Source organism: Hyaena hyaena, unplaced genomic scaffold (genome assembly GCF_003009895.1).
Source record: "Hyaena hyaena isolate Hyena2069 unplaced genomic scaffold, ASM300989v1 scaffold_192, whole genome shotgun sequence".
Lineage (NCBI taxonomy): Eukaryota > Metazoa > Chordata > Mammalia > Carnivora > Hyaenidae > Hyaena > Hyaena hyaena.
In genome coordinates this window covers 1,066,278-1,079,860 of record NW_024080825.1, presented here as the reverse complement: position 1 = coordinate 1,079,860, position 13,583 = coordinate 1,066,278, and the positions used below count along the sequence as shown (strand labels likewise).

The window sequence follows — 13,583 nt, the reverse complement described above, 5'->3', positions numbered from 1 at the left end:
CAGGCCCCGACACTGGGGATCACCCCCACCCTTCAGCAGGCCCAGGCACAGCAGACCACTCTCACTCCTGAACAAGTCATGCCTCAGCAGGCCCAGGCACTGGGGATCACTCTCACCCCTGAACAGGCACAGGCACAGGGGATCACTTTCACCCCTGAAAAGTTCCAGGCACTGGGCATCACTGTCCCTCCTGAGCAGGCACAGGCACAGGGGATCACCCTCATCCCTGTGCAGGCTCAGGGGATCACTCTCACCCCTCAGCAGGCACAGGCACTGGGGATAACTCTCACTCCTGAGCAGGCCCAGGTCCAGGGGTTCACCCTTACCCCTCAGCAGACCGAGGCACTGGGGATCACTCTCACCCCTGATCAGGCACAGGCACAGGCACAGGGGATCACTCTTACCTCTCACCAGGGTCAGGCACAGGGAATCACTCTCACCCCTCAGCAGGCACAGGCACTGGGAATCACTCTTACCCCTGAGCAAGCCCAGGCACAAGGCATTACCCTCACATCTGAGCAATTCAAAGCATTGGTGGTCGCCCTCACCCTTGAGAAATGCCAGGACCTGGGTTTCATACACACCCCTGAGAAAGTTCATGGATGGGGGTCTCCTATCACTGCAGCACAGGCCTGGAAATTGGGGGTCCCTATCACTCCAGAAAATGCCTGGGTCTCAGCTGTCACTCTTATCCCTGAACAGACCCAGGCTTTGGGTGCCCCTCTCTCCTTAGAACAGGCTCAAGCATTAGGGATTTCTCTCTCTCCAGAACACTTGTGGGAATCAGATAAGTCAGATAAATCCCATGCCTTAGGATTTCCCTTTACTCTTCAGCAAGTCCAACCTTTGGGAGCCTCCTTTATCCCAGGACAATCCCATCCTATGGGGGTGGATGACCTAAAATCAAGAGCACCTCTTATTAATGAACGGCTCTCACCACCTGGGGTCCATCCTCTTTTAGAACATACCCTGAAAGTTGGGATCGTGCCTGTTAGTGATAAATCTGTCACACCAAGTGCTCCTCACATTTCTAAGCAGTTCCCCACATTGGATTCTTCCAGGCTTAGATCATTTCAAAAATTGAAGGCTTCTGTCCTTCCTAGGCAACCCCCAGCATCTGCTCCTATTGCTGAGAAGTCCTCTCCTATTCCCTCGCAGATATCACTGTCTCCTACTTCCCAAGCCCCTGGTAAATCGCTAGGAGTGAGAATTCCTTCTGAGTCTAGGAAACTCCTTGCACCACAGACTTTTCCATCGTCTAAACAGACCCTGTTTTCTAAAAGTCAACCCACCTCTGTTCAGTCTGTAGCACCAGAGGTCCCACTGACCCCTGGGAAGTTTCCCATAGCTGGGACCCTGCCAACTTCAGGGCAGCCCCTTACACTGGAGACCCTTCTTGGTCTTCGGCAGTTCTTTACCTCTTGGACTCCTCAGTTACCTCTGATATCAGAAGACCCTCTTGCCCCCAGGCAGCCCCTTGTATCTGGAGTCCCACTCACCTCTGCACAGATTCCTGGTCTCTTGGCTCCTCCTTCTCCTAGGAAGCCCTTTGTTCCTGGGACCTCTTCCATCCATGGGGAGCTCTTGGAACCTAGACCCTTAACACACTCTGAGCAGCCCCAGGCATCTCAGCCTGCTGCTACTTGTGAGCAATCTTTCTATCTACAAGCCCCTTCTACCCTTGGGCAGCATCAAGCTTCGCCACTGTGGATCCCTCCCACCCCTGGGCATCCTCCAACACTGTGGACCTCCCCAACTCCTGGAAAGCCCCAGAAAGATCTGTCTTCTTCTGTCTCCAAGAAAAGTAAGGAAAGATTGGCAATTTCTTCTCTGAAATCTAAATCAGCATTGGTTCATCCCAGTGCTGCAGATTTCAAGGTAACTCAAGCCCCTTTCACCACCAAGAAGTTCCAAATATCAGAGGTCTCTGATACTTCTGAAGAAATCCCAATATGCCATGATCCTATTGCAATGGAACAATTTAGAACAATTCAGTCCTATCTTACTAATTACAGGGCACCAGTATCACAAACCCCTTACCTTCCCACTCTCATGAAGCCTATAACATCACTACCTTCTCTTACAACTAAACTACCCAAAACATCACAGATCTCATCTTCTGGATGGGATCACAAATCCCAGTTCCCCCCTATAGACAAGCCCTGGATACTGACTTCAGTTTCATGTTCCAAGAAACCCAAGATGATGGTGCCCCCTTCTACTCCCCAAGAGTTCACAGAGCAGAGGTATTTTGTTGATGTGGAGGCTCAGAGAAAGAACCTGATACTCTTAAATCAGGCCACAAAAGCTTCTGGACTTCCTTCACAGCTACACACAACAGCTAGGAATCTCATAATTGAGACACTTCATTTGGACACAGTTCGGCTGGGATACTTATTCCACAAGTACATTGCTTACAGGCTGATCCAGCGTGCAAGGTAGATGTAATATTGAGTGTCATTTTCTGGTTTAGGCCTGATTTCAAATATCCTCCCTTCATTACCCTATAAGTATATACATATTTGTCAGATTAGATATTCTAAAATATCTTCTCTTTTTTAATGTTTATTTATTTTTGAAAGAGAAAGAGAGAGGCAGAGTGTGAGTGGGGGGGGGGGGCAGAGAGAGAGAGAGAGGGAGACACAGAATCTGAAGCAGGCTCTAGGCTCTGAGCTGTCAGCACAGAGCCCGACCCGGGGCTCATACTCACAAACCGCGAGATCATGACCTGAGCTGAAGTCAGATGCTTAACCAACTGAGCTACCCAGGTGCCCCTAAAATATTCTCTCATAGAAGGTCTGTGGGATAAAGCCTATTTAAGATAGCAAAAGGAGATAAATATTTTGGAAATAAAAAATGTTATATGATCCATTTCATCCATTCATATCTCTAGCAGAGATGCTAAGATACATTTTATGGATCATGGTTCATTTCCAAAATATCAACTTTAGAAGCTTAAAAATACTTCCAGTTATTTTAAATTTCTTTCATTTTCTTGGGTTCACTAGAAGATATACGATTCTTAAAATGGGAGATGGCAGGTTACGTACAAGGTGTTGCCATGGTAATCTTGCCGCTGAAGCAACCTGGAGGAAACAGGTCCTGGTCTTGATTTTTTAAAATTGCAAATATAAAAAAAAAAGATTGCAAATATAGGGGCACCAGCCAACTGGTGGCTCAGGCAGTTGAGCATCTGACTCTTGATTTGAGCTCAGGTCCAGATCATGATCTCATGGTCATGAGATCAAGCCCTGTATGGGGCTCTGCACTGAGCATGGAGCCTGCTTAAGATTCTCTCTCTCCTTCTTCCTCTTCCCCTCCTGTGTTATGCTTGCATGTGCTCTCTCTCAAAAAGAAAGGAAGGAAGGAAGGAAGGAAGGAAGGAAGGAAGGAAGGAAGGAAGGAAGGAAGGGAGGGAGGGAGGGAGGAAAGAGAGAGAGAGGGAAAGAAGGAAGGAAGGAAGGGAGGGAGGGAGGGAGGGAAGAAAGAAAGAAAGAAAGAAAGATGGAAGGACTACAAATATCAGAAATAGGGGGAAAGTGACAACTGTCCTGCTGTCCTTAGCACTTATGTTTGAAATTACCAACCTATTATTTTGGGGATATCTTTTACCTAAAACTATAAGAGGCCAAACTAAAACCTATACTAGAAAGGGTTATCATTAATTGCAATACCAACTTATGTCATTTATTCAACAAATATTTATTGAATGCCTACTATGTGCCAAGTATTGTATTAGGTGCTAAGGATACAGCAGTGAATAAAGCAAAGTACCCTGTTCTCATAAAATTTATACTTTTGAGGATTGAATTAATTTGGGACTAATGATTGGAACAGCAAGGTAAAAAAGACTTATTCAAGATATAATCAAAATTTTTCATTTCAAAGCATAGGTAACCTGAGATTTGTTGACAAATATTTTTACTCTCTACCTGTCTTTGGCTTTCTCTTTCCAGACTGAATAATCCTAGACCATTTTTTTCCCAGCAAAATGAAAAATATTTAATACACAAAAGAGAACAACAGAATCAACAGGTATAAAAGGCATTAATTACATGGTACAAAACCCCAAAAGATACAGAGCTATTAAGTTAGTGGTGCTTAAAATGACATGAAAATGTCTCCTTTCCTCACGTAGTGAGCTAGATACTATTCAAAAAGTTATTTTAAAATGCTTTTTTTTGCTCCACTTTATGAAACCACACTTATTACTCATGTTGATTATGCCCACCCAGACAGATATGTTATTTGGAAAATTACATGCATTTTGTGCCACGTCATCAAGTGGATAAAGAAAATTTTTGTACATCAAGACCATAGCAGGGCAGTTTTATCTACTATTCAAATTCACACACTTCTCTCAGATCCTAGAGATGGAACTCTTTTCTAGTCAAGAGCTTCATATCAAGGAAAGGATATATAAGCTAGATGTGTGAGTAAAAGGAAGAAATATAAGCCCTGCTAGGCAGACATAGAGTGAAGTTTATGCTCAGCTTCGAGGACATGTGAATATTACTGGACTGTTTAAAATTTTATTTTTATTATTTTTAATCTTTGTGTTTTGATTCTGCTTTTTGTCCTGTAGAAAAATTTGATTTTTATGTGTTCATATCATTATTTTTGTTTGACTCAAGTTTTTATTTTTATTTAAATTCTAGTTAGTTAATATACAATGTAATATTAGTTTCAAGAGTAGAATCTAGTGATTTATCACTTACATGTAACACCAAGTGGTCATTACAAGTGCCCTCTTTAATGCCCATCACCCATTTAGCCCATACCCCACCCACCTTCCCTCCAGTAACCCTCAGTGTGTTCTCTATAGTTAAGAGTTTTTTCTATGCTTGCCTCTCTCTTTTTCCCCTCTCTGTGTTCATCTGTTTTGATCCTTAAATTCCACATATGAGTGAAATCATTTGGTATTTGTCTTTCTCTTATTGACTTATTTCACTTAGCATAATACACTCTAGCTCCATTCACATCGTTACAAATGGCAAGATTTCATTTTTTATGGCTGAGTAATATACTATTGTGTGTGTGTGTGTGTGTGTATATATATATGTACGTGTGTATATATATACATGTATATATAGATATATATATATCTCCCAGACCTTTTATTTTTTTTAATTTTTATTTTTCTTAGTTTATTGTCAAGTTGGTTTCCATATAACACCCAGTGCTCATCCCAACAAGTGCCCTCCTCCATGACCATCACCCTCCTTCCCCTCTCCCCGAGCCCCATCAGCCCTCAGTTTGTTCTCAGCATTCAAGGGTCTCTCATGGTTTGCCTCCCTCCCTCTCCCCAACTATTTTTCCCCTTCTTCTCCCCCATGGTCCTCTGTTAAGTTCCTCCTCCTCCTATACGTGCAAACATATGGTATCTGTCCTTCTCTGCCTGACTTATTTCACTCAGCATAACACCCTGAAGTCCCATCCATGTTGCTACACATGGCCAGATTTCATTCTTTCTCATTGCCATGTAGTATTCCACTGTATAGATAAACCACGTCTTTTTTTTTTTTTTGGTTTGAAGGTGCTTTTTTTTTTATTGTCAAGTTGGTTTCCGTATAACACCCAGTGCTCATCCCCACAAGTGCCCTCCTCCATGCCCATCTTCCCCCTGTCCTCCCACACCCATCAGTCCTCAGTTTGTTCTCAGCATTCAAGAGTCTCTCATGGTTTGCCTCTCTCCCTCTCCCCCACTATTTCCCCCCTTCTTCTCCCCCACGATCCTCCATTAAGTTCCTCCTAATCCTCCTGTACATGCAAACATATGGTATCTGTCCTTCTCTGCCTGACTTATTTCACTCAGCATAACACCCTTAAGTTCCATCCATGTTGCTACACATGGCCAGATTTCACTCTTTCTCATTGCCGTGTAGTGTTCTATCATATAGATAAACCACATCTTCTTGATCCATTCGTCCGTTGATGGACACTTAGGCTCCTTCCATGTTTTGGCTATTGTTGAGAGTGCTGCTATGAACATTGGGGTACATGTGCTCCTATGCATCAGCACTCCTCTATCTCTTGGGTAAATTCCTAGCAGTGCTATTGCTGGGTCATAGGGGAGTTCTATTGTTAATTTTTTGAGGAACCTCCACACCATTTTCCAGAGGGCCTGCACCAGTTTACATTCCCACCAACAGTTGTAGGAGGGTGCCTGTTTCTCCACATCCTCGCCAGCATCTAGAGTCCTCTGATTTGCTCATTTTAGCCACTCTGACTGGTGTGAGGTGGTATCTCAGTGTGGTTTTGATTTGTATTTCCCTGATGAGGAGGGATGCTGAGCATCATTTTATGTGTCTGTTGGCCATCTGGATGTCCTCTTTGGAGAAGTGTCTGTTCATATCTTCTGCCCATTTCTTCTTTGGGTTGTTTGTTTTCCGGGTGTGGACTTTGGTAAGTTCCTTATAGATTTTGGATGTTAACCTTTTATCTGATATGTCATTTGCAACTATCTTTTCCCATTCCATCGGTTGCCTATTAGTTTTATGGATTGTTTCCTTTGCTGTGCAGAAGCTTTTAATCTTGATGAGGTCCCAATAGTTTATTTTTGCTTTTGATTCCCTTGCTTTTGGGGATGTGTCAAGTAAGAAATTGCTGCGGTGGAGGTCAAGGAAGTTTCCTGCTTTCTCTTCTAGGGTTTTGATGGTTTCCTGTCTCACATTCAGGTCCTTTATCCATTTTGAGTTTATTTTTTTGTGTAAGGTGTGAGAAAATGATCTAGTTTCATTCTTCTGCATGTTGCTGTCCAGTTCTCCCAGCACCATCTGTTAAAGAGGCTGTCTTTTTTCCATTGGATACTCTTTCCTGCTTTGTCAAAGATTAGGTGGCTATATACTTTTGGGTCCAATTCTGAGTTCTCAATTCTATTCCATTGATAAACCACATCTTCTTGATCCATTCATCAGTTGATGGACACTTAGGCTCTTTCCATGTTTTGGGTATTGTTGAGAGTGCTGCTGTTGGGGTACATTGGGGTACATGTGGCCCTATGCATCAGCACTCCTGTACCCCTTGGGTAAATTCCTACCAGTGCTATTGCTGGGTCATAGGGGAGTTCTATTGTTAGTTTTTTGAGGAACCTCCACACTGTTTTCCAGAGGGGCTGCACCCGTTTACATTCCCACCAACAGTGTAGGAGGGTGCCCGTTTCTCCACATCCTCGCCAGCATCTATAGTCTCCTGATTTATTCATTTTAGCCACTCTGACCAGCATAAGGTGGTATCTCAGTATGGTTTTGGTTTGTATTTCTTTGATGATTAGGGACGCTGAGCATCGTTTCATGTGTCTGTTGGCCATCTGGATGTCCTTGGAGAAGTGTCTGTTCATATCTTCTGCCCATTTCTTCACTGGATTATTTATTTTTCGGGTGTGGAGTTTGGTGAGTTCCTTATAAATTTTGGATACTAGCCATTTATTTTATTTGATATGGTCATTTGCAACTATCTTTTCCCATCCTGTCAGTTGCCTATTAGTTTTATTGGTTATTTCCTTTGCCGCGCAGAAGCTTTTTATCTTGATGAGGTCCCAATAGTTCATTTTTGCTCCTGATTCCCTTGCCTTTGGGGATGTGTCAGGTAAGAAATTACTGCGATTGAGGGCAAGGAGGTTGTTTCCTGCTTTCTCTTCTAGGGTTTTGGTGGTTTCCTGTCTCACATTCATGTCCTTTATCCATTTTGAGTTTATTTTTGTGTATGGTGTGAGAAAATGATCTAGTTTCATTCTTCTGCATGTTGCTGTCCAATTCTCCCAGCACACTGTCTGTTAAAGAGGCTGTCTTTTTTCCATTGGCTACTCTTTCTTGCTTTGTCAAAGATTAGTTGGCCATACGTTTGTGGGTCCAATTCTAAGTTCTCTATTCTATTCCATTGGTCTATGTGTCTGTTTTTGTGCCAATACCATACTGTCTTGATGATTATAGCTTTGTAGTAGAGGCTAAAGTTTGGGACTGTGATGCCTCCTGTTTTGGTTTTCTTCTTCAATATTACTTTGGCTATTCAGGGTCTTCTGTAGTTCCATACAAATTTTAGGATAGTTTGTTCTAGTTTGAGAAGAATGCTGGTGCAATTTTGACTGGGATTGCATTGAATGTGTAGATTGCTTTGGGTAGTAATGACATTTTAACAATATTTATTCTTCTGATCCATGAGCATGGAATGTTTTTCCATTTCTTTGTGTCTTCTTCAATTTCCTTCATAAGTTATCTATAGTTTTCATCATACAGATCTCTTATATCTTTGGTTAGGTTTATTCCAAGGTATTTTATGGTTTTTGTGCAGTTGTGAATGAGATCAGTTTTTTGAGTTCTCTTTCTGTTGCTTCATTATTGGTGTATAAAAATGCAACAGATTTCTGTACATTGACTTTGTACCCTGAAACTTTGCTGAATTCATGGATCAATTCTAGTAGGCTTTTGGTGGAGTCTGCTGGGTTTTCTATGTAGAGTATCATGTCATCTGTGAAAAGTGAAAGTTTGACTTCTTCTTTGCCAATCCTGATGGGTTTTATTTCCTTTTGTTGTCTGATGGCTGATGCTAGGACTTCCAGCACTATGTTAAACAACAGTGGTGAAAGTGGACATCCTTGTCGTGTTCCTGATCTCAGGGGGAAAGCTCTCAGTTTTTCCCCATTGAGGATGATGTTAGCTGAGGGCTTCCCATAGATGGTTTTTATGATGTTTAAGTAAGTTCCTTCTATCCCGACTTTCTCGAGGTATTTATTAAGAAGGGATGCTGTATTTTGTCAAATGCTTTTTCTGCATCTATTGACAGGATCATGTGTTTTTTATCTTTTCTTTTGTTAATGTGATGTATCACATTGACTGATTTGCAAATATTGAACCAGCCCCATAACCTGGGAATGAATCCCACTTGATCATGGTGGTTAATTCTTTTTATGTGCTGTTGAATTCAATTTGCAAGTATCTTGTTGATGATTTTTGCACCTGTATTCATCAAGGATATTGGCCTGTAGTTCTCTTTTTTTGCTGGGTCTCTGTCTGGCTTGGGAATCGAAGTGATGTTGACTTCGTACAATGAGTCTGGAAGTTTTCCTTTGATTTCTATTTTTTGGAATAGCTTGAGAAGAATGGGTATTAACTCTGGGTTTTAAATGATCCCAGAACTTTTTAAAAAATTTTTTTTAAATGTTTATTTATTTTTGAGAGAGAGTGAAAGAGAGACAGAGAGAGAGACAGAGACAGAGACAGAGACAGAGAGAGAGAATGGGGGAGAGGCAGAGAGAGAGGGAGACAGAGAATCTAAAACAGGGGTGCCTGGGTGGCTCAGTCGGTTCAGCATCCAACTTCGGCTCAGGTCATGATCTCACGGTTCGTGGATTCGAGCCCCAGTCAGGCTCTGCGCTGACAGCTGGCTCAGAGCCTGGAGACTGCTTCAGATTCTGTATCTCCCTCTCTCTCTGACCTTCCCCTGCTCTCTCTCTCTCTCTCTCTCTCAGAAATAAATAAAACATAAAAAAAATTTTTTTTGAACAGGTTCCAGGCTCTGAGCTGTCAGCACAGAGCCTGATGCAGGGCTCAAATCCATGACGCTGAGATCATGACATGAGCCAATGTGAGATGCTCAACCAACTGAGCCACCAGGCACCCCTAAACTATTTTTGAGCAAAGAATGTTTTGTAGAACCTCTGTAAGTGAAAATTCCATAAGTAAATGCTAAAATACAGTTTTAAAGTTGTATTAGTGCAAGATCAATGTAATATACTTGAGAAGAAATAATGGAGAAGATATAAAATTAGATCAAATGATGAAAATAAAACATTTCATTTCCATATATATTGAAGAAAGTCCTCAAAGGTACTAAATATTATGGTGACCTGACAGGATTTATCATTTAATTCATCAACATTTTTGATCATAGCAACCACTATTTGCTAGGGACTGTGTTAGACCTAGGGGACCGAGGGTGGCAGGATACAAAGGTGGATAAGCTGTATCCCTGCCTTGAGGACATTCAAAGTCTACTCAGAGAGATACCCACACAAACTGGTGATTATATGGGGAAAGAACAACGATGGTACATGCACAAAGTATACAGAAGAGGACTAAAGACAGGGGAGAGAGTTAGGTAAAACTGCTAGACGTCCAGACCTTTGAAGGCAGAGAGTCTAGCAGAGCACAGAAAGGAAGCAAGTAAAAGCAGTATGTGTACGTGTGTGTGTGTGTGTGTGTGTGTGTGTGTGTGTAAACTACTTTGCTGCTGGTAGAAAACAAAGAATAAGCAGGATATGGCAAGAGAGGAGATTGTAAAGATAAACTAGGTCAAAAAGAATCCTAAATGGCATGCTAAAGAACTTATATTTTATTTTGTATGTGATAGAGGATCATTGAACTATTCCTAACAAGGGAAGTAAAATGTGAATAATATGGAAGGTGAATTTAAGGTGAATAAAACTTCATGCAGAGGCATAAATTAGGGCCAGACAGCATCCACCCAAAAGTTTTGAAGGAATATAAGGGTATATAATCAAATAACCAACTAGTGTAAAGTATTTCCTGTTGTCTGGGAGGGATTCTATGCGAGGGTGATATTTTAACACTAACTCCATCCATGCCAGGCAATCTGGTGGAATATGTAATAAAAGGAGAATTACTGCACTCTTGAAGAAGCAAAAGCTGATAGACTAAAGGAAATATATATTTTGTAGGGAAATCAAACTTGTTTAATCTAGAATTTTTTGAGGAAACATTACATGGACAGTGAAAACTAAATGAAAATAAATGATTTAAAGCTAATTACATACATACACAAGGCATTACAAAGTATCTAGAAAGAAGAGAAACTTCAGATACATTACTGCATTTAACTTGTAGATAAGGAGTCATTCATAAAGTCCATCCTATTTGCCCATGTTACAGCTAGTAAGTAGTGGAGCTGAATTCAAAAACCCATTTCCAAAGTCCCATAGTCTAAAGTACTATACTATACTATATAGTATGTATAGTAACCTATAGTATAGTATAGTAACCTGCCTTGAAGAAGGAAAATATTTTTTATATTTATAATTTTATATCCAAATTTTAATCATGCTTTCTCTTAAACATAGACTTTGACGTCAGGAACACCTTGGCTCAAATTTCCAGTTCTGAACCTCTCTGAGGTTTTGTTTGTAAAATGGATATGATAATATTTACCTTGAAGAATGGGTGCAAAGATTAAATGAAATAATGTATTTTAAAATAACAAAACATTTCAATGTAAATTTAAAAACATAAATACAACTTCTAATACAATGATCAACACATAGTGGGTGCTCAGTAAATGTAAAGCACCTTCCCTTGGTTGTGATTCTATATCAAATACTGTAAAAAATATTCCTTAGGATGGGGGCGAGATTTTGTCAATATAAGTGGAATTTTCTAAGAGAAAGGGAACAAAAGGTAAGAAGTTTTGAATGGCCATGATTCTAGATAGGGCATTTTAAATAAGGAGATACTTCAGCAGTCAGCCAGTTAAGCATCCTACTTCAGCCCAGGTCATGATCTCGTGGTTTATGAGTTCGAGCCCCGTGTCGGCTCTGTGCTGACAGCTCAAAGCCTGGAGCCTGCTTCAGATTCTGTGTGTCCCTCTTTCTGCTCCTCCCTGAGTCACACTCTGTATCTCTTTCTCTCAAAAATAAATAAACATGAAAAAAAAATTTTAAATCAATGAACAATAATTTCTCTAAGCTTGAAATGAAACTATGAACCTTTTAAAGTTTCCAAGAATTCATTATTAAATTATTATTATTAAACCTGAAATTTAAATGTGATTTCAATAAGGAAGAATTATGGAGAAAATCTAAAATCTGTGTGAATAGACAGAAAAATGGTAGGAAAGATTTGGTGTGGAAACCAAGGCTTATTAGATAATAATGCATAGCTTAGTGAATATAGGCCACAATACTGTAATATAAACTTCAAAGTTGCTCAAAAACCAAATCTTAACTGCTCTCCCCACATACACGATAAAAGATACTTATGGGACATGATAGAGGTTTTAGCTAAGGTTACAATGGTAATCATATGGCAATATAAATGTATCAAATCAACACAATGTGCACATCAAACTTACACAATGTTATGTCATTTGCATCTCTTATATGCACAACATATGATGGTTAATGAATGCTATCCACTTACTTCACTGAGAACAATGTTATTTGTGGGAATGGATATGATAGGGATTCTATAATGTATGTAGAGAAGTGATTAAAAACACATGTAATAAGGATGGTTATAAGAGTGAAAAAATCATAATGGGCCACCTGGGTGGCTCAGTGGTTAAGAGCGAAAAAATCACGGGATATGAAAAAAGTAAGGTCATTGGAAAAATAATTAAAATTAACTAAATTAATTCAGAGTTAACAGTTAAGTATTAAATAATCCATATATACAGTAGGTTCTAAATTACTAATTATAGCCCACCAGAGACCTAAGAGTTATTCTGTGTATGTAAAATACATACATTCAGAAGAATATCTGCAATGGGTTATCATTGCCTACCCTCCCCACACCAAAATCCAAACTTCTTAACGTGCCTTTTATGATCTTTCAGAAGCCATACATTCCAGTATTGTCCTCCACTGTATTCTTTAACAGTTCTGTGGTCAGTGTCTCAGTCTACTCACCACTCCCAATAGATAGCTCATTATAGATAGCTCATTTTCCTGCCTTTGTTTATATGATATTCCCTCAATTCCTCCTCCTCTTTCCCTAAACTTTAGTGACAGAAAGATTTACCTGACAATTTGTGTAAAATACTGGTCCTGAAGCCTACAAGATTTTGATTCAAAAGGTTTAGGAAAGCACTCTGAAACCTGCAGTTTCAATAAGCACCACCACCACCCCATCACCCCTGCCCAGATGATTCAGTCCAGGTGATCAGGGTACACATTTTGAGAAATATTGGTATTGTGGAAAGAGAAAAGATCTGGGTTTGCCTCCCAAATCTGCTTTTAACTTTAGAAAATTATTTGCCTGGGTGGCTCAATTGGTTAAGTGTCCAACTTCAGCTCAGGTCATGATCTCATGGTTTGTGGGTTCAAGCTCTGCATTGGGCTCTGTGCTGACAGCCAGTTCAGAGCCCGGGGCCTGTTTCAGATTCTGTGTCTCCCTCTCTCTCTGACCCTCCCCTGCTCACGCTGTCTCTCTCTCTCTCCCTCTCTCTCTCTCCCTCTCTCTCTCTCTCTCAGAAATAAATAAAACATTAAAAAAATCTTTTTAATAGAAAGTTACTTACCTTTGCTCAGATTCTTTTTCCTCTCCTGCAGAACAGAGATGGCAAAACACTGTCTGTTTAAGAGGCACAAACATAGTGGTATACACTAAAGAGAGAGAGTACATTTTTTTTTTTTACAAATAGTTTATTGTCAAATTAGTTTCCACATAACACCTAGTGCTCATCCCCACAAGTGTCCTCCTCCATGCCCATCCCCCCCTCCCCCCCACATCCATCAGTCCTCAGTTTTTGTCAGCATTCAAGAGTCTCTCATGGTTTGCCTCTCTCCCTTTCCCCCACCATTTCCGCCCTTCTTCTCCCCCTTGTTCCTCCGTCAAGTTCCTCCTAATCCTCCT

At 40.7% G+C, this 13,583-nt stretch overlaps 1 protein-coding gene across 1 annotated transcript in view; it reads left to right on the top strand.

The window, feature by feature from the left end:
* FAM186A (family with sequence similarity 186 member A) overlaps positions 1-13,583 on the top strand; it is a gene marked incomplete at its 5' end in the record, with an annotated part of 87,717 nt that overhangs the window by 61,259 nt on the left and 12,875 nt on the right. Inside the window, 3 exons of the mRNA XM_039241338.1 lie at positions 91-378; positions 421-534; positions 631-2,438. Of these exons, the coding sequence (XP_039097269.1) occupies positions 91-378; positions 421-534; positions 631-2,438 (2,210 nt within the window). The remainder of the gene's footprint in view (positions 1-90; positions 379-420; positions 535-630; positions 2,439-13,583) is intronic.